The 25,127-nt window shown below is 43.2% G+C and overlaps 1 protein-coding gene across 1 annotated transcript in view; it reads right to left on the reverse strand.

The window, feature by feature from the left end:
• Abcc2 (ATP binding cassette subfamily C member 2) overlaps positions 1–25,127 on the reverse strand; it is a 46,802-nt gene that overhangs the window by 2,963 nt on the left and 18,712 nt on the right. Inside the window, exons 12-30 of the mRNA XM_048338491.1 lie at positions 22,793–22,930; positions 22,122–22,268; positions 19,341–19,425; positions 17,851–17,917; positions 17,055–17,181; positions 15,958–16,134; positions 14,779–14,946; positions 12,639–12,819; positions 10,935–11,058; positions 10,511–10,646; positions 9,634–9,853; positions 9,326–9,480; positions 7,732–7,887; positions 6,130–6,329; positions 4,533–4,659; positions 3,321–3,422; positions 2,538–2,681; positions 1,599–1,757; positions 604–770 (exon numbers count right to left, since the gene is read on the reverse strand). Coding sequence (XP_048194448.1) covers positions 604–770; positions 1,599–1,757; positions 2,538–2,681; positions 3,321–3,422; positions 4,533–4,659; positions 6,130–6,329; positions 7,732–7,887; positions 9,326–9,480; positions 9,634–9,853; positions 10,511–10,646; positions 10,935–11,058; positions 12,639–12,819; positions 14,779–14,946; positions 15,958–16,134; positions 17,055–17,181; positions 17,851–17,917; positions 19,341–19,425; positions 22,122–22,268; positions 22,793–22,930 — 2,780 coding nt within the window. The remainder of the gene's footprint in view (positions 1–603; positions 771–1,598; positions 1,758–2,537; positions 2,682–3,320; positions 3,423–4,532; positions 4,660–6,129; positions 6,330–7,731; positions 7,888–9,325; positions 9,481–9,633; positions 9,854–10,510; positions 10,647–10,934; positions 11,059–12,638; positions 12,820–14,778; positions 14,947–15,957; positions 16,135–17,054; positions 17,182–17,850; positions 17,918–19,340; positions 19,426–22,121; positions 22,269–22,792; positions 22,931–25,127) is intronic.

The following is a 25,127-nucleotide window of genomic DNA, read 5'->3' on the forward strand; positions in this document are numbered from 1 at the left end:
CACACATAGGAATGAGCAAGTAAACGGATAGTGAAGGTCAGAAGTGGAATGTCAACCTATATGAAAATACATTGAAAAGGCAAGAATTGTGAAATTTGAGAGTCTTTGTATTAATTTAAGATGTTTCACCAGCATCTAAGGATTTCACAGACAACACACCCTCATCGTCTGCATGCTCTTTAAGGTCAGTGGTTCCCAAACTGGGATTCCCTTTGCAGCCCCTGGGGATCCCCACACCCAGTCTGTGCCTTACCTAGACCAGGGATCAGCTAAGCTGAGAATCTCAGCTTTCTACGATTCTCTATAATACTGGTATTTGCAAGCTCACATTTGTAATGCCACATGATACAATGCCACGTGATACAATGCCACATGATACAATGCCACATCTAATGACAAAGGTTTGCCAGAGCCCCTCCTAAGCACTTTCATGTCCATTCTACCATGTGATCTTTACAATGGTTCATTTTATACACTAGGAATTAGACCTGTAGAGTGAAAATTCCACAAGGCCAGTTACGACCTCACACAGGAATGGGAGGATGGGCCTCCTTACACCCTCTCCCTGCCTGTGGGGGGAGCAGGCTGTGAGACCTTACCTACCTCAGATTGTCACCTCCCTCTGCCACTTCATGGGACAACCCAAGGGTCAGTCCAGCTACAAAGGATTTGAGATGAGCCAACTCCAGGACCTTCCAAATCTCTTCATCTGAGTAGGTGTTGAAAGGGTCTAGATTCATCCTCAGGCTTCCAGAGAACAGGATGGGGTCCTGCAAGTCGAGAGATAAGGGATCTGTTCAGCTGATGGCAGCAGAGGACCCCGTGGTTCTTTGTGTCCAGGAGAAACTGGGTAGGACTGGCCTGAGACAGACTTTCAGGTCAGGAAGCCGGTCACAGTCAAGCTTATGTAAGCCCCCTGAAGGCCCGGAGTGGCTCTCAGTGAGAAGATCCCTTCCTCCAAATGAAAACTCATTGTGTAGAGATAGAAGGAGCCGAGGATGTTAAAAGACGGCATAATGCAGTCACCTAACAAGAATTTAATATGCCTAGGCCATTGAAAATTGCATATCAAACTAATCACACACCAGATAAACCAAAATTACCCCCAGAGAAACTTAACTACAGTGATGTTCTAATGAAGAGCCACGCTGACTGAATGAGCAATACCTTATTTGGTAGTGGAGAAAGAGTCCATAGGAAGTCATTCTTGCTGATACACTAAGTGTATTGCTTGCTGGCAAAAAACCTGCAGCAAATTCCCTGCTCTATCTTTTAATCATATCAAATGGGGAGTATAAAGCTTAATGGCTTCAAGCTTCAGCAGCAAAACTGCTAATGCTGATTGCAAAGGTCTTATAAACCCACAGTGGGCTAAAGAATCATCTGCTGCTTGACTTCTGTTGTGTTGCTGCCACCTACTGGCCAGATACCAGTAATCACAAATGCATGCTACACAGCAAACCAGGGTGGTCTTTCTAAGGAACTAGCTCCAGGTATCCTAGATTGCAGAAATGATGTCCCTAATTGAATCATATTAATGTGTTTCATGCTGCACAATCTGCCCCACTGTCTGTGTCCAAGTAAGTTACAGAGCTCACCTGAGGGATGATGGTCAGTTTCCCTCGAAGGTCATGGAGTCCAAGGGAAGCAATATCAATGCCATCAATGGTGATTTGGCCCCCTGCAGCCTCCAAGATTCTGAAGAGGCAGTTTGTAAGGGATGACTTCCCAGCTCCGGTCCTGCCCACCACACCAACCTGTGGAGAGAGTTCCTTTGCTTGTTAGTTCAACATATAATTTTGGGGTGTGTGTTTGTGGGGCGGGGTGAGGGATGTTTAGCCTGGACATTCGCAATCACAGATGGTAAAATGCAGTAACTGGTTACTTCCTCTCAAGCCATTACATGACTTTTGGTTTTGGTGGGAGAAAAGTGTCCAGATGTCCGAAGAAAATGACTCTCCCAACCTCATACATTGCTACTTGCTAAGAACTATGGTGACTGTTAGAAACAGAGACACCCTCCCAGTGGCTGCTGTTAAAACTATAATAGAAAATTACAGGCTCTTAAGAAAATCTTGTTTAGAAGCGAGAAGAGAAGGAAAGGTTTGCCACCAGCTGAGAATCAGACATTGATTTGGACCCCCCTTTCCCCCCAATATTAGTCTCTAAATGCTTAGAGAACAAGAGCACCCTAGGAGCAAGTCCAAGTACAAAGAGCAGAAGGAAAAGCAGGTCATTCTTTTCTTAAAGACAACCCTCCACATCACTGTCCACAGCAGTTCCTTCTCCAGGTCAGATAGATGCTGCTGAGTCCTGACAGGAAACAGAGCCGTGGCTGGCAGGCCGGGGGACAGGGTGTCGCTTGTTGATATCCTGCCCTCTGGTGGTGGTGGTGTATCCTTACATGTCTCTAGAGCCAAGAAAGCCATTCAGCTTTCTCCCTCCATCCAAATGATGAAAGCCTAGAGTCCAGCTGCTCTTCATTCAGTTCCCAGTTGTCCTCTGATCATAGCCAGGTGTTCCTCCAGCCCACCTACCTTCTCTGTGCTCTTGATGGCACAAGTGATTCCTTTCAGCACCAGATCCAACTCAGGCCGGTATCGCACTTGGTAGTTAGTAAACTGGATTTCACCTTTGCTGGGCCAGTCTGGTGGAGGCCTCATATCGGTCACCCAGGGTGCCTGGCAAGGGGACAGGGTGTAAAGTGCTTTACACAGTAGCACCTGAGCTGAACAATCATCCAGGGACCCATGTCACAAAACAGGAGAAAGTTAGCAGTGTCCCAGCTATGTGAACTAGACTTATTCTCCCAGAAAGTAAATCCTATTTTATCAGGTTGCTCCATGGATCTCCAGAATGAAATCATGAGGAATTTATTTAAACAAATATTTAACTTCTTGTAGTCCAGGACCTGACTTGCCCCAAATGATTTCTTATTCTGAGTTTGAAGAAACTAGGTCCTTTAAATTAGAGCAAAGGAAACTTTAAAAAGAACACTATGAGGCTGGGCACCAGTGGCTTATGCCTGTCATCCTAGCTACTCAGGAGACAGATCTGAGGATCGAGGTTCAAAACCAACAGGGACAGGACAGCCCAAAAAATTCTTTCTCCAATAAACTCCCAAGAAGCCAGAAGTCGAGCTGTAGCTCAAGTGGTAGAGGATTCGTATTGAACAAAAAGAGCTCTGGAACAGTGCCCAGGGCCAGAATTCAAGCTCTGGGATGGCAAAAAGAAAAGAATATTAGGATCCACATGAGTTATGGAGAAATGCTGAGAATGCCCTCTCAAATGAGGTCTTTGTTTTTGCACTGCCTCCTTACCTCATTTTCCACATTAATGTACTCAGTTATTCGTTCAACAGCAACGATGTTGGTCTCTATTTCAGATGTCATCCTCACTAGCCAGTTGAGGGTTTGTGTGATCTACAGAAAAACCAGAGAATTAAAAGTCATCTCTGGCTCAGAAACCACTCGACTAGTCACACCACCTGGTTGCAGTACTTTTGTAGTCAGCACTGTGGGAGCCTCCACAAGAGAGAAAAATATAAGAAAGACATTCTTTATTTCCTTGGAGTGGGGAAAATAAAAGCAGTGCATCGAAAGGCTGGAGACCAATGAAGTGCTCAGCTGTGTGGTGCTCACATCAAGATCAATGTGAAGGTTGAATAGTTTAGGCTTGGAGAGGCTGGATTTAGGTGGAGTGGGATGGGAATTCCCATCTTGAAGCCCAGTGCTTTTTATGGAGGGGGTTGAGAATGACATTCTACAAACAAGAAAGAGAATGGTAAGACACAGGGCAGGAAAGCACCCTTCAAAATGTTCTGTGATCTCATTCAGAAAGGCAAAGAGGATCAGAACTGGAAGCTAAGAGATTCCAATTAATTACAAAAGAAAACCCAACCCAAACCCAGAAATACAGATATGGCTCAAGTGGTAAAAGCATCAGCCTTGAGTGAAAAAGCTGAGATAGCACTTGGGCCTTCCTGAATTCAAGCCCTAGTACACACACACACACACACACACACACACACACACACACACACAAAGAGACAAGAAACTTCAGCAGAGACATATGAAATTATGTTCTTCAGGCCTAAATAAAACATATGTAAAGCTTTTTCTCCCAGATGACACTGTTGTCTACTTAAACAGGACATAGGGAATGTCCATGGGTAAGAGATGGAATAGGGGTTTGAACCTCCCTCTGGATCTAGAAAGGAATCAAAAGCATGGGTTCATAGGATACTCTACCTTCAGTTTAAGAATAAGGGTAGTTATGGGGCTGGGGATATAGCCTAGTGGCAAGAGTGCCTGCCTCGGATACACGAGGCCCTAGGTTCGATTCCCCAGCACCACATATACAGAAAACGGCCAGAAGCGGCGCTGTGGCTCAAGTGGCAGAGTGCTAGCCTTGAGCTGGAAGAAGCCAGGGACAGTGCTCAGGCCCTGAGTCCAAGGCCCAGGACTGGCCAAATAAATAAATAAATAAATAAATAAAATAAAATAAAAAAGAATAAGGGTAGTTAGACTTACATTGAGGGCATTGGATAGAACAAAGCCCACGGTGTCTCCCTTTAGGGTACTTTTATATATAACCAGCAGCAAGCCTGCGCAGAAGACAATCATATTCCCAACAAACTCCAGGCGAACTGCAAGCCACCTGTAGTATGACAGAAACAGAGGAAGAAGTAGCACTGATCTTCACCATAACCAGGAACCTTGGAGCCCATAATGGTTTACAGGGGCTTGAGTTGGTGTGGTTGTGCTCCTCGGGGGCGCCTCACTTTTATTTAGGAACACCTAAATGCATTCCTATAGGTTTATTGAATTATTATTATCATTAATTATTATTATTACTTTGGTCATTTCTGGCGCTTAAACTTAGGGCCCAGGCCCTGTCCCTGAGCTTTTCTGCTCAAAGCTAGAGCTCTACCATTTAGAGCCACAGCTCCACTTCCGGTTTCCTAAGTAGTTAACTGGAGATAACATGGACTTTCCTGCCTGGGCTGTCTTCCAACTTCGATCCTCAAATCTCAGCCTCCTGAGTAGCTATGAGTCATGTGCCACCAGTGCCCAGCTTAAATTTTTTTAAAAAAAGAAAATACATTACATTTTGAATTCTGCAGAGTAATATACTAATCTTAGGGAATTATACAGTTTATTATTTACCAAAGTTGTCAGAAAAAAAGAATCATCCAGGACAAAAGCATGTTACAAATTAATGTTAAAAAATTCCCTTTCCCTTCATATAAAAATTTATACATTTTTGGGCTGGGAATATGGCCTAGTGGCTAGAGAGCTTGCCTCCTATACATGAAGCCCTGGGTTCGATTCCCCAGCACCACATATATAGAAAATAGCCAGAAGTGGCGCTGTGGCTCAAGTGGCAGAGTGCTAGCCTTGAGCAAAAAGAAGCCAGGGACAGTGCTCAGGCCCTGAGTTCAAGGCCCAGGACTGGCAAAAAAAAAAAATTTATACATTTTTGTAATCAAACCTCTATAGCCTCTCAAGGTGCCAAATAATACCGATAATTTACCCATTTATTACCCATAACACCTCAAGACATTCCAGAAGCCACTCCAGAATTTTCTCTTCCTAAAATGACCTTTCTCCTTTAAGGACTTATCATTGCTTCCCAGGGTGTAATGATGCTCACTGTACTTGGAGATTCATCTCATAGAATGTGCGCTTTCTATTTCTGTCTTCAGTGGTTTTTACCCATTTCCAGTTTTGTTTTGTTTTGTTTTGTTTTTGCTGGTTAAGTAGAGATTAGAGTCTCTCAGATTTGTTTGCCCAGGGTGACTTTCAAACACGATCCTCAGATCTCAGCCTCCTGAGTAGCTAGGATTATGGGTGTGAGCCACTGGTATGTCTGGCTTACCTTTATTTTGAGACAAAGAAACTGAGCCTTTTTTTTTTCTTATGGAAGTCAAGGTAAATTGACGGTGAGTCAAGGCAGAACTGGCTGACGGTGAGTCTCTATTTCAAAGCTCATGTTTTCTTCTACTTACATAGCATGACAGATGTGTGTAGCCCAAATTAGTTTTTCCTACCTGACCTCAAGTGGCTAGTGTCAAGCATGCAGAACCCCGAAGCATGTATTTGAGTAAATACCCAGCATGAGCCTCACCTGTTGGCGATGATCCAAGAAAACACACATTTCTGGTTGGTGTCAATACTCATCTCACTGTGTGCAAGAAATCGCTGCTGGTGCTCAAAGGCACGGATAACAGGCAAACCCGATACGGTCTCACTGAAGTGAGAGTAGAGTGGGGACCTGGTGACAGAGTCCAAACGTCTCAGCTGGCGAGAAGTAGACACGTAAAACACCTGAGCACACAAAGCAAACATCAGTCAATCACACTGTCATGCTGGATATGCTGTACTTCTTCTTTTCTGGTCACACCCCAACATCTTTCACTTAATGGCCTCAAGCCCACATTTGAAATGGATGAAAGCCTGCAGTGTCACCTGTGGCAGGAAGAAAGATGAGAGGCCCAAAGAGGGCAATGCTGGCAAGACTGTGGTTGGTGGGGAACAGAAGAGGATGAAAGAGAAGGGATATGGAGAATTCAGTTTTCCAACCAGAGGAGAGTTTTGCCAACAAAATCCATATTCTCCTAAATCCGTAACTGATGTTCAAATGATAGTTTCTATATCAGTTTGAAAAGTGGTTTTCAGAGGGATTTTATAAAAGATGTCAGGACTTGAGATGTGTGTTAAGTGGAGATGAGCAGAAATGACCAGAAATGAGCAAAGAAAGGAATGCTGAGGCTGACTCAGACATGGAAGAACAGAGTGAGCCAAGCTGTGCTTTAGTGGATGTGATGGTAAAACCAGTCTTAGAGCTGTGGAGAATGTTAAATGTGTAAGTTAATAGATTGCAGGTAGAATCTTTGGAGGCAAAGTATAATGGAATGAATTAACGGTACTACTACATTTTGTGAGGGGTTGTTAAAGACTTGTGCATTTGAGTATCATAGGCAAAGTGTTATATCTGGAAGATTTCTCTAATAATCCTGTGCCACTTGTTGGTTTGTCACAGTCAAAAGGCTGTATGCCTGATGAACTCTATGATTTGTCTAGAGCCAATCTCAAAGTAGGTTTAAAAAAAAATCAGAAGGCTGGTCTCCAGTGTCACATGCCTATAATCCTAGCTACTCAGGAGGCTAATAAGATCTGAAGATCACAGTTTGAAGCCAGACAGGAAAGTCCATGAGACTTTGGTCTCCAATAAACTACTCAGAAAAAGCTGGATGTGATACTGTGGCTCAAGTGGTAGAGTGCTAGCCTTGAGCACAGAGAGCCTCAAGGCCCTGAGCCCTAGGCCCTGAGTTTAAGGCCTAGAACTGGGGAAAAGATAAATAAATGAGTGAATGAATGAATAAATAAATAGAAATGAGGGCATTGCTCAGGCAAGGTAAGTACTCTACCACTGAGCTATATAAACAGTTCTCAAAGTAGTCCTGAATCCAAACATTAATCTGAACCACCTAAGCTTCTGGGGTGTGGGTGGTTAGGGTGAGAAGTGCTGTCAACCATATACACGGTTAGATGCTGTCAATTTAGCTTCAGATAATGGCCTGTGGGTTTATGGAGAGATCAACATATAACTAAATGGCAAAGATGCTGGAGAGGAGAGACTATTGTAAACAAAAGAAAAGATTCTCTGGAAGGATCCTGAGCTTTTATATGCAGAGAGAAAGGGAGACAAGGCCATTCCCAAACCTACTTGAACAGACACATAAATAATGCCAAGAGGAATGATGATGATGGCGAAGACAGGGGTGGCCATGCAGATCATGACAAGGGTGCTGATTATCCCCAGAAAGCATAGAGTCCAGCTGCGCATGTTCTGAGGGAGGGTGTCATCCACAGTGGAAATATCCTAAAAAACAAGAAAGATGGCAAACCAATGAACTCCCAAGATATTTTAGATCTTCCTAATTCTAACTAGACATCTGCTCAATTCTTTGTGTTTGCACTGACTTCATTTTGTTTTTTCAAATACTTATTTACAATAGATTATACAGCTCTCCCTCAATAATTAATCTCATTTCTGTGCTTTCCTCATTGTCCATTATCCCTCCAAAAAGACATGGTAGTCATCCTTTCAACCTTTTCCAGTAGGTTTGGTAAAGGCTGTCACTCTTCTCATTTATCAACTTTTTTGCACCATTCATAGTTATTGAAAACTACTAATAGAGACTTACACGTTAAATCTTTCTCTCCTAACCAAACCAGTTCAGTTCACACAAGTCCTAATTCTAGTAAATATCTAGAATAGAGCCAGACACATTAAAAAAAACATCATTTGTTTGAAAGCTCCAGTCAACAAGCCTTGTCACCCACTCCTGATTGAAGAACCTTCCTATACTGAATTGTTTCTTTTGCCAAGCATGGGACTGAGTGTGGGCCTTGGCTAGACCATATTCCAATGAAGGAACCCAGAGGTGGGGAGATGGGCCTGACTGCCATAGTGCCTTCATGTCATATGGGATGCATGAACACATGAGAAAATGAATTAGATGGATAGATAGTTTGGAATACACTCAGGAAGCCTGGCTTACCTTTTGGGTTGTGCTTGTCTGGCTTTCTCAGGGGATTACATTGATTCTATGACTAAGTAACATGTGAGTAGGAAGGTAAGTGCAAGTTGCTTTGAGGGTTTCCAAAACTGGGTTACAGTTCTGAATCAGGAGTGGCTCCTAAGTCTAAACTACCTTTCCCCCAAAGGCACATCAGAGCACACATAGGTAATAATGTCCAAGGGCTGGCATAAAAAGAGAAATCTTCAATGGTTATTCATTCTAAGCAGATTACTCTTGCACCCTTGCTATCACAAATCCCCCACCTCTCTTTCCTCCACTGTTTCTTCTCTTAAGCCACTCAATTATTGAGATGGTTATTGAAACTTTTCTTGCCTGCCTGCTACCCCAACACCCCTTGCCATGTTCCTGGACTTACTTCTATGTCTTACCTTTTCTGACTTTTCCTATCTTCATTCAGGTAGAGCTAGCACTTCTTTCTCTGTCATTTCTTTGCATTCCCAGAGTGCCTCATGTGCACCCTACTGCTACCGGGTTTACCAGAGTCTATCTACTCCTTCATTTCTTTGGCTATTGAAAAGCCGGAGCTGTTCAGCCCTGGGCCCCTAAGCTCTTTGGAACCTATAGGAGAAACTCAGGACACATTTACGTGCTGAGTGGACAAAAGAATTTAATTTGTACAGAATTGCCTAGGGGACATGAAAATTCCTTCCTATCAGAAATAAAAAAGATCCTCAGCACATAAACAGGCTACTATGTAATCCTTGAGATACTTACACCAGCAAACCTGTTCACAATCCGGCCTGTGGGTGTTGTGTCAAAGAAACTCATGGGTGCTCGGAGGACATTGCTTAGCAGCTGTCCATGCAAAGTTTTTGACGCATGGGTGCAACGGTACACACTTAAGATACTTGCACCAAGCACACTGAGACCTAGAAAAAGACAAGGAGTGTTGTCAGCGCCATTCACAGGGGTCCCCAAAGAGTTGCATGTGGGGCACAATGGCAAATGCTTTCCTGAGTATAACAGGATGAGGCAGCAGAGGAGATTCCAGAAGAGATGGTTGTTGTAGCCGTCAGGCATACCTTGTGCTATTCCCAGTGCAGCATAGACGCCAATTCTTAGGTCCCTCCGAGAGGATGGATAGGTGGTGCTATTGAAGGTTTCAGAGTCACCAGTCCACGCACTGAGCCACAGATTGGATCCAATAAAAGCCACAGAATTCATCACATAGATAAGGATGATGAGGACTATGGAACATGATCCTATTGCTTGCAGGTATTTCAGGTAGATGGAGAACTTCACCTGCAAAACCCCCGCCAGTGTGAGTAGAACACCCTAATGGCTTGAAATGAGAAATCCCCTACAAAACCAATCACCAGGAGTAGAGACAGCAAGTCACAAAATTTGGTAGTCTGTGGTCATTATTTTTGCCTTGAGCTATGGTAATAGTAGTGATTGCAGTATAGGGCAAACAGCCATCTGGTTATTAATAAGTATATAGAGCTACCTAAGAAGAAAAGATAAAACAACTGTGAGAAACATAAGGTTTTTTTGACGCCCCTTGGAATGTGTGGTGTTATATTTCATTGATTTATTAAATTGTGTGTCCTGGGTGTGACATACTAGTGTTTCCAGTCTCCTAGCACTGTACCTCAAAGCAGTTTTATTGTCTGTATGTCAGAACAGAGCGTTCCTGACAGATAGTGTAAAGGTACTCACTGGAAACAGGTTATTCTTCACAGAAATGTGACTGAAGACAAAGCTTCTGACTCTGTTCTAGTTTTAGTAATGACTTAGAAGATTTGTAAAGGAGATCTTTGCAACATATTACTCCTATAGAGTTGTACTCAAATTTCAACTAAAATTTATAATTTCAGGTTTCAAGTCTTATATCACCCCAGATGGTGTGTGTGTGTGTGTGTGTGTGTGTGTGTGTGTGTGTGTGTGTGTATCATTCACCTTTCCAGTTTCCATGAACTCCTTTTGAATTAGTTTCTGTCCTTTCACTACTTCTTCCTTCTCCTGTGGACCATTTGCCTTCCGTGTTTTCAAGGAGTCTTTCAGGGACTTCAGGCGCCTGCTACTGGACCTAGAGCTGAGAGGCAGACAGAGGAAAAGCTCTCTGAGTACATAGATATGTCCCAAGTCTCTTCTTGCAAGTAGATATTACAGTCGCCCTGTAGGCATCAAAGTATATTACAGAGCACATGGCCATAAGAAAATGACACAACCCTAACCCTTCCCCTTCTCGTAAATGCATACAGAGGAAGAGTTGGGAGACTCCAGGGGGTCTTTTCCCTCTTGGAGAGCTCCTAGAGAGAAGGAGACAGCTCAAGTGGAAGTATGGCAGCCATGAGGGCTGCCACTTGAATGCACAGACTACCTGCGGCTCATGGTTCGATGAAGGCTGTTCTCTCTTTTCATGGTCAAGGAGGCGGCATCCTCAGGGAGCTCCTCCATACTGGGTATCAGCCCATCATCATTGTCTTCTTCCTCACTGTCATTGACTAAGGAGACATGTTAGAGGTCAGGAAAGTAACACAGAGTACTCCCAGCCCTGTGAGAGCTCACCAAGTATACACATAGACTAGAATACTTTATCCCACAAATACCAGTTATTAATATACATTCGTATTGAGAAATTGCAGGACAAAGGAGAGATGGTTGCATGTCCCCCTCTACCTCCTTTCCATCCCCTCTCCTCAGCTGCTGTAGCCTAGAAAAACAACAGCCATAAAATCATGGTTGGCCATGGAAACTGTCAGCCAAACAGACATCTAATGGGACAGTATAGTTTCAGAACTCCCCAAAAGCTCTATCCCAGGATATATCCCATTATTTTGCCTGTCTGGAATCCCCTGAAAATCTCCATTCAGAAGGCATGCCTTTATTTCACCTAAGTCAGAGCTATCTCAGTCAACAGCTATTAACTGTTAACATCACAGCTGTCTGATATGATGATTGTTGTGACAAACAAGAAGATGACAAAAAACAAACAAACCAGGAGCTGGGTGCTGGTGGCTCACACCTGTAATCCTAACTATTTAGGAGACTGAGATCTGAGGATCACAATTCAAAACCAGCCCAGGCAGAAAGGTCTTACCTCCAATTAACCACTAGAAAACCAGAAGTGGCACTGTGGCTTAAAATGGTAGAGCGCTGGGCTGGGGATATGGCCTAGTGGCAAGAGTGCCTGCCTCATATACATGAGGCCCTGGGTTCGATTCCCCAGCACCACATATACAGAAAATGGCCAGAAGTGGCGCTGTGACTCAAGTGGCAGAGTGCTAGCCTTGAGCAAAAAGAAGCCAGGGACAGTGCTCAGGCCCTGAGTCCAAGCCCCAGGACTGGCCAAAAAAAAAAAAAAAAATGGTAGAGCGCTAGCCTTGAGCAAAAGAGCTCAGGGACAGTGCCCCGGCCCTGAGTTCAAGCCCCACGACTAAAACAAAACACACACATACATACCCAAAAACAAAACCCTGGGGAATGAAATGCCCATAGAGGGCTTTGTTAGCTCTGATATTTTTCTGGCTTCCGAGAATATATTAATTGAAGGAACTCTAAGTATTCTTCCAATGTTTTCTCTGTAAGTTGTATAGATTACCATGGAAACAATTGTATTATAACACTATTGTTTTGCTTTCCTGATATGTGTTCTCATTAGGTCATAAATTACTTGGGAGTGAGGACAGCCCCACACAGGGCTGTGCACATGTGCCCAGGGAAAAGTGTAGAAGGCCCTCATTTCACTTCTGGCTGACACTCCAGCACTGTGCAGCAGGAAACACCCCCACCCCACACACACACAGTGCCTCTGAGCAAGGCTGAGAGATTTCCTAGTGACAGATATTTTTAGGAAGTCTCTGTCTAATTAGCTGACCACTACCTCAACTAACCACACATGATAAAAACCACAGACTTAAGAGAATTCATTCTGGAAGCAGATTTTCAATTTCTGATTGCTTACAGAAACACAGAACTAAATTCACTGCTAAATCCAGCTCATTAGAAACAAATAGTTCAGGAGGTAGATAGTAGTTTTCTACAAGGCTCCACATGCTAGCCTGTTCCAGCTCCCCTTATATACCTGTGGCCTCTTCTTCAGGACTCAAATGTTTCATGAAAAGCTTCTGATTCTTAGCAAATACTCCTTTATTGGCCAGCAGAGTGTTATAAGATCCTTTTTCCAAGATGGTGCCATTTCCTACAACCACAATCTCATCCACTTGGGGAAGAAAGTGAATGCTATGTGTAACCAGGAGCCGAGTCTGTAAAAATAACATTAAGTTGTTCTGATTATCCTGCGTCCACCATGTTCCCCAGATGCCTCTAAAAAGGCAAAAGAAGACATGTCAATTTATACTGGGGGTTTCCTTTGAAATGTAGCTCAAATAACTTCATTTATTATACTTCTTCTTTCCTTCTTGGCACCTCATTTTGTGTGTGTGTGCCAGTCCTGGGGCTTGAACTCAGGGCCTGGGTGCTGTCTCTGAGCTTCTTTGGCTCTAGGCTAGCACTCTACCACTTGAGCCAAAGCACCACTTCTGGCCTTTTCTGAGTAGTTTATCAGAGTTAAGTGTCTCACCGACTTTCCTGCCCGGGCTGGCTTCAGACTGTGATCCTCAGATCTCAGCCTCCTGAGTAGCTAGAATTATAGGTGTAAGCTACCAGACCCTGGCTTTAGCACCTCATCTTAAAACATCATCCATGGATTTACTCAGTTATTTTCCAACAAGGACAATGAGATTTTACCCTACACTTATTCTTCTTCATGTCCCTGTTTTAGTGAAAGGTTGAGCTCCATAGCTCCATCAATGCCAATCATTATAGAAAATTAACTAACTAGCTAAGTGCCCTTTTTCTCTCCCTAGCCTTTCACTTACTAGCTAACCAGCTGTACTAAAAACAACTACCCAGAAGTTTGCAGGCTGTTAGAGACACCGTGAAACAAGAAATTTTATTTTTAATCCAGGCCCTCCCTAGTGTTAGAGACTTGGCATCTCTTGTATTCCTATCTACTGATGACGGAGACTTAGAGAAAGACAAACACCCATAAATGAGTTCTGAGACTGAATTGGGATTGATGGAGTTGCAATGGGCATCTGGAGAGAAAGCCGAAGCCCAATGCCTTAGCTCTCTATTTCACAGTCAGCAGAGACTTCTTCTCTGTATTATCCAGGAGATACTCATCCTGATGTTCAAACTCAAAGCCAACCCTTCTGGTGACTTTCCTGAGTGCTTTGGCAATTAGGTATTCCTCCAATCTTTTCACTGTAGTTTGTACAGACTACCTACATTGAAGAAATTATAATGTATGTCTTCCCATTAGATTGCATGTTACATGAGAGCAAGAGCCAGCCCTTGCAAGCTGTACTCAGGTTTTGCAAGAAACCTGGCTCAAGGTGGGCAGAAGTTCATGAATGAAAGTCTTAAGGACAGAAGCTTGGGAACAGTGACAGAAGGGAAAGTGAGTTTTGGATGACCAATGGGTTTAAGAAACAAAGGGCCTGGGGAGTACAGTAGCCCTGGTCTCATGAATCAACTAGCAAGAAATGTTGAAGGCTAGCAGCAGGGTATGTGGATGCAATGTCAGCCAGTCAGATGGCAGAGATGAGGAGGGCTGTAGTTCAAGGCCAACTTAGGCAACACAAGTCAGTGATACCTATCTCAACAAACAAACTGGGTACTATGGGGACCCAAATATGATATCAGTCATGTGGGAGGCATAAGTAGGATGATTGTAGTTCAAGGCTGGCCTGGGCAAAAAACAGAAGAGCCTCACTAAAGCAAAAACCGCCAAGGGTGTGGCTCAAGTTGTTGAGTATTTGCTTTGTAAGTGCAAGGCTTTCAAGAAAGAAAAGAGAGAAAAAAAGAAAAATAGAAAAAAGAAAAGAAAAAGAAAATTTAAAGGTGACACTGCCAGCACCTGCTCCAAGGTACTTTTTACTCATAATCATCGTGACAGGCTTAATGTCAGAGCCACAAATTAACCAGTTCCAGCCTAAGCTATGACCTTAAGATGGGAGCCTTTGTAAGATAATCTCCAAGGGAAATAGCTCCTGAGGAAATCCCTCAGGAGCCAGGGGGATTAGATAAATAAGAAAATCTGCATCCAGGTAACAAGTGCTGCTCAGTGACTGCTCAGGGAGATGGGTGTGAGTCCTACCTCTTTGCCCTTACAAGCAGGACAGTGATGGAGACAGCTTGGTCACTGAATGATTTCTCACCTTGCCATGCAAAAGGCCATTGGGACCCAAGACCTTTTGGAAAATATGTTTTCCTACGTGAGCATCCACAGCTGACAGAGGATCATCTAGAATGTAGATGTCTGAATTTTGATAGACAGCTCTGGCGAGGCTGATCCGTTGCTTCTGACCCCCACTGAGATTTATACCCTGAAGAAGAAAATAATTTCTATCTTAAACAATATTCCTTAATCCCACCTTCAGAGTTTAGCAAGGAAGAGTAACAGGAGTACATTTGCCTTGACAAACTATCAGGGAAATTAAAAAAAAATCTCATAATTTTTTTTTTTAAACCAGTCCTGGGCCTTGGACTCAGGGCCTGGGCACTGTCCCTGGCTTCTTTTTGCTCAAGGCTAGCACTCTGCCACTTGAGCCACAGCACCACTTCTGGCCATTTTCTATATATGTGGTGCTGGGGAATCGAACCCAGGGCTTCATGTATACTAGGCAAGCACTCTTGCCACTAGGCCATACTCCCAGCCCAAAACTCATAAATTTCTTTATATCAATAAATAAGTTTGATTCAAGCGAATAGCTTTAAGCCTAATAATGTCAAGCATGCCCAATTTAACCATTTTCTACCATATCATTTACATAGCGAATATTTTTGCTGCTTCCCTCTCCATGAGCGTGTAGAGCTATACCAAGGTTTTCTCTATTTTGCAGTTAAACTGGTGTTTGTCACATAGTACTTGTTCAATCACGTAGGCTGAATTAATGGACAAAATCACTCTAGAATTGTATCTTCATTGGTCTTCTAGCATCTCAAGATCCTTGTCTCCTAAAGATTTCTACAATTGTTTTTAATATTGAGGGAGGATGAAGTTCTTCTAAATATGTCATCAGAAGTTCCTAAGTAAACTGTATTTATATAATAATGCAATGTAGTCATAAACAATCTATTTTTTAAGAGACATTTAAGAGCACAAGTCAATCATGAGCCAGTGACAGCCTCAGCCCTCAGGCTCTGGTTACACAATTCCTATAGTGGTTTTCAGGTACAAACTTGCAAATGTCTGAGTGATTTATACCAAGTATCATAGCCAGTACAAACCCCTTTTTTGCTGTTCTAAACCTGAGTGCTACAGCTGGTGAGCTATGTTCCCCCTGAGTACTTCCTCATGTTTTTCACCCTTCAATGCCTTGTTGTGTCCCAAGTACCTTCTCTCCAATTTCAGCCTTGTCTCCTCCAGGCAGTATTTCCAAGTCTGGGAGAAGAGCACAGGCCTCCAGAATTTGCTTGTATCTTTCTTCTTTGAATTCGGATCCAAAAAGGATGTTGTCCTTTATGGTGCCGTTCTGAATCCAGGACTGCTGAGGGACATAGGCCATAGTGCCCTAGATGGGAAAGGATCACAACACTCCACAGTGGGACCTCCAGAAATGCAGGGTGATGGATGAGATGGCAGACATAGGGAGGGACACATAGATCTTAGATGTGAAGAGCTATGTGTCAGGTTGCCTAAGCATCTGGTATTTCTTAATGTGCTTATTAACTAACCAGGAAGAGTCAATGTCCTAGTCACCATTACTACCTTCATCCTCCCTTTGGATTATCATTTTCTTGCCATAATTCTGAAAATCAGAAGGTAAATCTGCATGGTGCTTCTAAATGATGTCTTTAGTCCAACCCAATGAGTTTACTGTGACTACTACAGTACTAACACTTTCAGAACATGGTATAAATCATTAGGCAGGAAATTTTAGGAGGTTGGAATAAGGACACCAAGAGGTACACAAAAATATAAGGACAGAGACTGTCATATACATGTATTTAAGAAGGAACTCAAAGCTGGGCACTGGTGGCTCAGGCTTGTAATCCTAGCTATGCAGGAAGCTGAGATCTGAGGACTGCGGTTTAAAGCCATTCTGGGCAGGAAAGACTGTGAGACTCATCTCCAATTAACCACTTGAAAACAGGAAGTGGTACTGTGCTCAAGTGGTAGAGCACTAGCCTTGAGCTGAAGAGCTCAGGGACAGTACCACGGGCCAGAGTTCAAGCCCCATGACCAAAAAAAAAAAAAAAAGAATCATCTAGGGAGCTCAATAAAATCCAGATTCTTAGTCCCTACCCACAAAGCCTGACTATTTAAGCCCAGGGCTTAGCTGATTATATGGGATAGGGCAGAGAAGTGATATGTCACAATGCTACCAGGTATCTTCAAAGCCTTGTCTACCAGTATCCTGTCCCTAATGAGGAAATGGCACTAACTGGTCCACACTTGAGGGTCAGAAGTCTTATTGGCATTGCCTCTTACTTTGATAGTGATATGCCCATGGATATGCTCCATTTCTCCCAGCATGGCTGACATCAAGGAGGATTTCCCAGAGCCCACAGTGCCCACCACAGCCACCAACTGGCCAGGCATGATGTCCAGGTTCACACTGAAAGACAGACATGTTTATGAAGGAAATGGGGGGGTAGTTCAAGCCACTTCTCTGATTTTTCTAAGCCAATAGAGTGTGCTGGTTGTGGCGAAAGGAAGACACATCCTGCCTAGGCTCCGAGTGTGCTCTGCGATGTGCCCCAGGGATGTGTGAGTGTGATGTTGCACACAGTGTTCAGGAGTCAGCCTGTGTGCAGCAGCAAGGCCAGAGTGCCTTGGCTGAGAGCAACTCACCTGTCAAATAGAAGAAGGGCCTAGGAGATGGGGTGTAGGGATGGGTTATTTTGATGGGAAACTCCTGATCTGAAACTGAATTTTAGAGAGGCAGCTCCCACTGTTCCATCTTGGGAGAAAATTCAGATTTCAAAGTTCTTAATTACTATGAATGAATACAGGTAGTGAATGGATTGTTTAGTGAATGAAGAGTTGTAGACTGGTTCTATGACTTGAACGTAGAAAAGAAGAGTGACAAATATAATCACAGGGAAAGAGGCACAGGATCTTTGCTCTCTGGAATCTAGCTTACACACACACACACACACACACACACACACACACATATACACACAGTTTGTTTTCTCAGGTATTCTTTTTTAAGGAATTCTCTCAGAACGGTACAGGCAAAGAGGATCCTAAAGAAGAGCAAGATATTATGAAGGCAACTCACTCTCGGATTGTGGTTTCCAAGCTTCGGTCCCAGGTAAAGGAGGCGTCTGAAAACTGTACGGCTTTGTCTATTGATAAAAAAAAAGTCCCTTCTTTTAGTTACATGTAGATTCCTACAAGTCAGTCCTTCCTCCGCTTGTCTTGACTTCCTCTTTTTTCTTTTTCTGAGATCATATCTACTATGTGCTGCTCCTACATTAGTAGAGGGTAAATGAAAGATCTGAGATGAGACTAGAAGTGGCCTGCACATGAAGTCCTTTTTCATTCAGAACTCCTAAACTAGTAGCCAGGATTCTGCTTACAGGTGTCCGAAGTATATCTCTCTGTTATTTAGTCTCTGCATGAATCCTCCCTCTTTATATAAATCCTCTCCACCCTGGATTCCAGAGCCACTGTTAGCTCTGGCCATGGACACACTCCAGTTCAGAACCTGTGAGTTCTTTCACTCTACCTTTCCGTTTCCACACACTTAGTTCTCTCATCATTTCTGCTTTTTGGATCCTTTGCCATGTTCCCTGTTATTCTCAGAATAACTGACACAGCTTTGCTTAGCAACTTTGCTAAGTAATTTGCTCTAAGTGAACACACAACTTAAGCTAAACTTGTTATGGGAGCATAGATTCAATACTAATCCTAAGCTTCCCACCCTCTTTTTTTTTTTTTTTTTTTTGTAGGTCCTAGGGTTGAACTCAGGGCCTGAGCACTGTCCCTGAGCTTCTTTTGCTCAAAGCTAGCACTCTTCCACTTGAGCCATAATGCCACTTCCAGCTTTTTCTGTTTATGTGGCATTGAGGAATTGAACCCAGGGTTTCATGTATGCTAGGCTAACACTCTACCACTAAGCCACATTCCCAGTCCCTCTCCTTTTTTTTTTTCTTTTTCTTTTTCATTTTTGCCAGTCCTGGCCCCTGAACTCAGAACTTGGGTACTGTCCCTGAGTCTCTTTGTGCTCAAGGCTAGTGCTCTACTACTTGAGCCACAGTCTACTTCCTGCCTTCTCTGAGTAGTTTACTTGAGATAAGATTCTTATAGACTTTTCTGCCTGGGCTGGCTTTAAACCATGGTCCTCAGATGTCAGCCTCCTGAGTAGCTAGGATTACAGGCATGAGCCACTGGCACTTAGCTTTAGCTCTCTCTTTTAACTAGACTGTTGATGCCAAGCTCTATATATCAAATTTGTTTTTTCTTTTCTTTTTGCCTGTCGTGGGGCTTGAACTTGGCCTGGGCACTATCCCTGAGCTCTTTTTGCTCAGGTCTAGTGCTCTACCATTTTGAGCCACAGCTCTACTTCTGGTTTTTGAATTGTTAATTGGAGATAAGAGTCTCAGAGGGACTTCTCTGCCCAGGCTGGCTTAGAACGTCAACCTTCAGCTCTCAGCCTCCCGAATAGCTGGGATTACAGGCATGAGCCACTGGTGACTGGCTAATATATCAAAATTCTGAAGCCAGCACTATGAATCATTTTGGGAATCAACTTCTAAGTTTGTTTACCAAAATTGGAGACATGTCGAATGGCAGATGTATCCAAGTCATCTCCCCCAAAGTACTTCTCTAGTCGTTCTACTGAAACACTGGCCTAGAGAAGAAAACAAAGCATCTCAAGAACAAAAGAAAAATCCGGTAACAAACACAAGCAGGGGAAGGATTTTGTCTCTGTCATCAGCCATGGTTTGCCATTGCCACAGTTGAAACTCCAGACCCCTTCCAGACTCAACCACATAGCCCTAGAGGCCCAGCCTGCATAGAAGGAAATTAAGAGACCATTTCAGCCCTTCACAAACAATGGCTCAATTCTACTGATATTTCTCTTCTGTTTTGGGCTCTATTGCCAGAAGCCACACCATAACTTTTTATAAGACAAAACTCCAACTTTTACCTACTTTTGGTAACTGAGCCCTTTTTGTATTCTTGTTTGATGGGTTCTGTGCCTTGATGACATATCCAGTATTCTAACTGGACTATGACTGGCCTACTAGAAGAATTGGCCAAAGCTTAAGCTACACAGCTGTAAATGTTGCCAGAACACCCTCTGTTCCCAGAACATGAGAACCTAAGAGTTTGGGGGTTTTTTCTGCCAGTCCTGGGGCTTGAACTCAGGGCCTGAGCACTGTCCCTGAGCTTCTTTTGCTCAAGGCTAGCATTCTACTACTTGAGCCATGGCACACAGCTTTTTCTGTTTATGTAGTACTGAGGAATTGAACCAGGGCTTCATGTATACTAGGCACACACTCTACCCCTAGGCCACATTCCCAGCTCTCCCCTAAGAGGTTTTTAAGGAGATTCTAAAGAATGGTTTTCACTGGCCTTTTTATCTCCCAGGGATGCTGCCTTGAGTTGTTTCCTACAGCCAACCAGTCTCTGATGATGTATTAGGCTTTCCATCTGTCCCTTCCCTAGACTGTAAAACCATTAGCTGTGGCATGGATCAGTTCCTCAGAAACACAGTACTCTGATACCCAGGCTGTTCCATCACTTGACTCCTTTTGCTTCAGTGTTATACTGTGGAGCAAGGAATGCAGGGAGCTGTCACCTTTGCTGACCTTGCTTTTACTATCTATATAACAAACTATTTAAAAAGAGAATATTGTCTTTCTTTCCTTCCTTCCTTCCTTTCTTCCCTTCCTTCCTTCCCTTCCTTCCTTCCCTTTCTTCCTTCCTTCCTTCCTTCCTTCCTTCCTTCCTTCCTCCCTCCCTCCCTCCCTCCCTCCTTCCCTCCCTCCCTCTCTCCCTGCCTTTCTTCCTTCCTTCCTTCTTTCTTTTTACTTTCTGTGATGGTCCTAGGGCCTAACTCAGGGCCTAGGCACTGTCTCTGAGCTTTTGTGCTCAAGGTTAATGTGCTACCACTTCGAGCCAGTCCAAAAAGTCATTTCAGGCTTTTTGGTAGTTAATTGGAGGCAAGAGTCTCTTAGGTTTGTCTGCCTGTCTGCCTTTGAGTCACAGTCCTCAGACCTCAGCCTTCTGAGTAGCTAGGATTACAGGCATGAGCCACTGGCTCTCAATAGCATATTGTTTGTTTTGTCCATTGTGGGGCTTGAATTCAGGCCTGGGTGCTGTCCCTGAGGTATTTTTTTTTCTTTGCTCAAGGCTAGCACTCTACCACTTTAAACCACGGCACCACTTCCAGTTTTTTCTGAGTAGTTTACTGGGGATAAGAATCTTACAGACTTTCCTGCCTGGACTGGCTTTGAACCATGGTCCTCAGATCTCAGTCTCCTGAGTAGCTAGGTTTACAAGCATGGCCACTGATGCCCAGATTTAGCTCTCCTTTTTAATCAGATTGTTGCTACCAAGCTCTTGTGTATCACATTTCTTTCTTTCTTTTTGTCGGTTGTGGAGCTTGAATTCAGGACCTGAGCATTGTCCCTCTGAGCAGTGTCCTCTTTTTGCTCAAGGCTACTACTCTACCACTTTGAGCCCCAGCTCCACTTCTGTATTTTTGAGTGGTTTTGTATATAAGAGTCTCACAGGGACTTTTCTGCCTGGGCTGGCTTTGAACCGTGATCCTCAGATCTTAGCCTCCTGAGAGTAGCTAGGTTTACTGGCTTGAGTCACTGGTGCCCAGTGACATATTGTTTCTTTATTGGCAAAGAAGCGAACCTTCTTATGCCTAGAGCTATCTGAATCTTGCCATCTCTAGAATAAATGCCGATTACTGTACCCCTCTTTGCAGCCCTCCTTCACATTGTTCTGGCCTTTCATCAGTCTGCCCTGTTTTGTGAACTTTTCCTGAGGTCTGTTCTATAGTTTGTCTTGGTGACTGTGCTCAGTTTTTAGAACTCAGACATTTCCTCTGGTCCATCCAAGGCTCTCAGAGCTCATTTTCTGATAGCCTGAGGTTCCCAAATTTACTGCCAAGTGGGTTCATGGGTTCATTCCTCCCTTTGTTTAAAATCTGCCTAGTGTTATAATCAACAACTCAAGAATCTTCAAAAACTAAAGGGGAGAAACTGCGCTCCAGAAAGGGCTTAGAAATGTTCTCAGCACTAGAACTAATTCTAACAATCTCATTAAGTGCTTTTACAAAATTGGCCCCCTGTGAGGTGGATGAGGTTAGCAAGATTGTCTTCAGTTTATAGTCACATAAACTGGGGCTCAAAGAGCTTGTGGTTTTTACTAAGATCAAACCATTGGTCTCCAGAGACCCAACAGAACTCCCTAATCTAAAGTTCAGCAGCAAAAGTGAGATATGGGATGTAAGAAGGCAGTCCTTCTGGACTCGGGCTTTTAGCCAGAGCTAAGAAGTAAGAAGTAGGCAATGAAGTTCCCACGTACCTGAAGCATGGCAGAGATCACCATGGGAAGCATCGTCAGGGGAAAGCGCAGGATATTAAAGAGGGTGATGGAGGTGAAGGCTTTTTCTGCATCCAAAATATTGTTGCTATCCACCAGAACATAGACAGAGAATGTGACCACACACACCTGTGAAGAGCAAGGTCATGAGCAATTTATGACCAAAACACATAGGTTTGTGCTAAGTTTTAGGAACATTATGTATCGGAGTTTGGAAGAGCAATCTTTTCCAACCTCCTCATGTTGCCGATGAGAAGACAACCTGAGAAAAGAGGACTATCTTGCTCAAAGTGACAAAGTCAGTGAATGGATTGCTAGAACCAGAGTTCTTCTGGCTCTTTCCACTATCGACCAACCACCTTCCTTATGACCATAAGAAGCCCCACCATGCAAATCGTAGAGACCACATTCTTTGACACCGCATTCATGCTGAACATCCTGCAAGCTTGTTCTTGACTACTGAGCCACTAAACAGTATACAATGGTAGAACTAGAGTTGAGACCACAAACTGGGGATAATGACACAGGAGTTTGTGGAGTGGGGATAAGTTCCCTGGGTATTCAGATCAGGCCTCCATAAATACCTTAAATAAATATCCTAAGCGGACCCAGATCCAAAAACAACCCATTGCATGGACTCCTCAGCTACTCACCAGGATCGGAGCCAACTGTAAGAGGAATATCATGATAGTCTGTAGCTGACCAAAGGACAGCAGGTTTTTGAGTTCTTTTGTCCGAATGTTGGAAACCTGGTCTTTGAATGAAGGTTCCCAAGCAAAGTATTTCAGGATCTAAAAGGTTAGAAAAGAGCACATCTCATATTGTTGCCTGGAGAGCGCCCCAGGCATACCCATTCCACCCATGTTTTAAGGATATGTTTTCCAGAATGTGGGGCAATGGTGGTGGTAGACACCCAGGCTATTGGGAATGGTTACAGGTACTTTGTTTACAACCTGCTATATATAAAACATATCACATACATTATCTGAATATTTATAGTAAATTGTCCTGTTTGACTGGCCAAGTAGTGTTACCAGGATACAGGCTGTATGTATTAAAGTCCGGAAAGTTCTGGGCAAACCAATATGAATTACTCTACTTGCATGGAGTTATTGTCTCTATTTAAACAATGAAGAAATAGAAGAAGAGAAGCTAAGTAACTTGCTCAAAATCAAACTAGCAAGTGGAAGAGCTGAGATTCAAAATCAGCTATTTCCTTTAATTTTTCTACATTAAGAAAAAGAGATAGCTGGGCGCTGGTGGCTCACATTTGTAATCCTAGCTACTCAGGAGGCTGAGATCTGAGAATCACAGTTTGAAGCCAGCTGGAGTAGGAAAGTCTTATCTCCAATTACATACCAAAAAAAGCCAGAAGTGGTGCTGAGGTTCAAACTGGTAGAGTGTTACCTTTGAGCAAAAAAGCTCAGGGACAGCTCCCAGGCCTTGAGTTCAAGCCCCACAACTGACCAAGAGAAAGAAAAAGAGATACCCAGAGGTGCGAGTTGGGAAATGTCAGTAATATAAAAGCGGGGGTGGGGGGGGAATCTCTGTTTTACTTTTAAGAAACTTAAGGAAAGGTTAAAATCCACTCTCTAATTTTAAAGTAAATAACTTACTGGTCACTTTTTTTTTCTAAGTCCTGTTCCTGGGGCTTGAATTCAGGGTGTGGGTACTATGCCTGAGCTTTTTTTTTTTTTTGGCCAGTCCTGGGCCTTGGACTCAGGGCCTGAGCACTGTCCCTGGCTTCTTTTTGCTCAAGGCTAGCACTCTGCCACTTGAGCCACAGCGCCTCTTCTGGCCGTTTTCTGTATATGTGGTGCTGGGGAATCGAACCTAGGGCCTCGTGTATCCGAGGGAGGCACTCTTGCCACTAGGCTATATCCCCAGCCCGTCCCTGAGCTTTTTTGCTCAAGGGTAACACTCCACTAGTTTGAACCTCAGCACCACTTGTTGCTCAAGGGTAGAGCTCTACTACTTGAGCCACAGCTCTACTTCCGGGCTTTTTATTTTTTTTTAATGTTTAATTGGAAATATTAAGAATGTCATAGTCGTTTCTGCTTGGGCTGGCTTAGAACTGTGATCCTCAGATCTCAGCCTCCTGAGTAGCCAGGATTATAGTCATGAGCCACCACTTCCCAACTTGGTCACCTTTTAAAGTATCATCATCATTATTTGAAGGTTGTTTTTTTTCTGTTTGTTTTGTTTTGTTTTTTGTTTTGGCAGTGTTAGAGTTTAAACTCGGGGTCTCTCATTTTCTTTGGCAGCACTGGAGTTTGAACACAGGCTTCACACTTCTTAGGCAAACACTCTATAACTTGAACCATATCCCTAGCTTGAAATGCTAGGATGTTTTATTTTGAAAACTAGGAAAATGCTTAGAAAGAAGCATGCAGGATAAAGAGGAACATATTTTGCCTCTCCTCTACAAGCTTCATTTTTGTAAACCAACTACAGAATTCTTTATAAAAGTGATTTTATAGAAAAATAATCTAGTCTATATAATCAATACCAGAGGAGTAACTATATTTAAAATATTAAAGAAATTTCAACCTTTTGGAATACCTAATGAAAAAATATATCCTATGCAGTGATCATAAAATTCATACAACCATAGTTTTTTTTACCTTGACTGCATGTTAGAATTATATAGAAACTAAAAATAAATAGACACCCAAGCCCTAAACTCTGAAGGACCAATCTAAATTATTTGGAGTACAGCCTCAATCTCCATGGATTTTACAAATGTCGGAGTGACCATCATGTGCTGGTAGAGTCATAAAACACTGTTCTAGCTGTAAGAACAATCCAGGCTGACAATGCTAGACTTACTGAAGGTCATTATTGCTGTTGTTTGAAAGCACTAGGCACTTCTATAAAGTAACCTCCTTCCCAAAAAATTAAAAATCAAATCTGACTCAAATGAAGCCTCTAGGTCTAACCACCATTTTATAGGAACTACAGGAAATATGACAAATAATGTATTTTTCA

The sequence above is a fragment of the Perognathus longimembris genome, chromosome 2 (genome assembly GCF_023159225.1).
Source record: "Perognathus longimembris pacificus isolate PPM17 chromosome 2, ASM2315922v1, whole genome shotgun sequence".
In the NCBI taxonomy this organism is placed as follows: domain Eukaryota; kingdom Metazoa; phylum Chordata; class Mammalia; order Rodentia; family Heteromyidae; genus Perognathus; species Perognathus longimembris.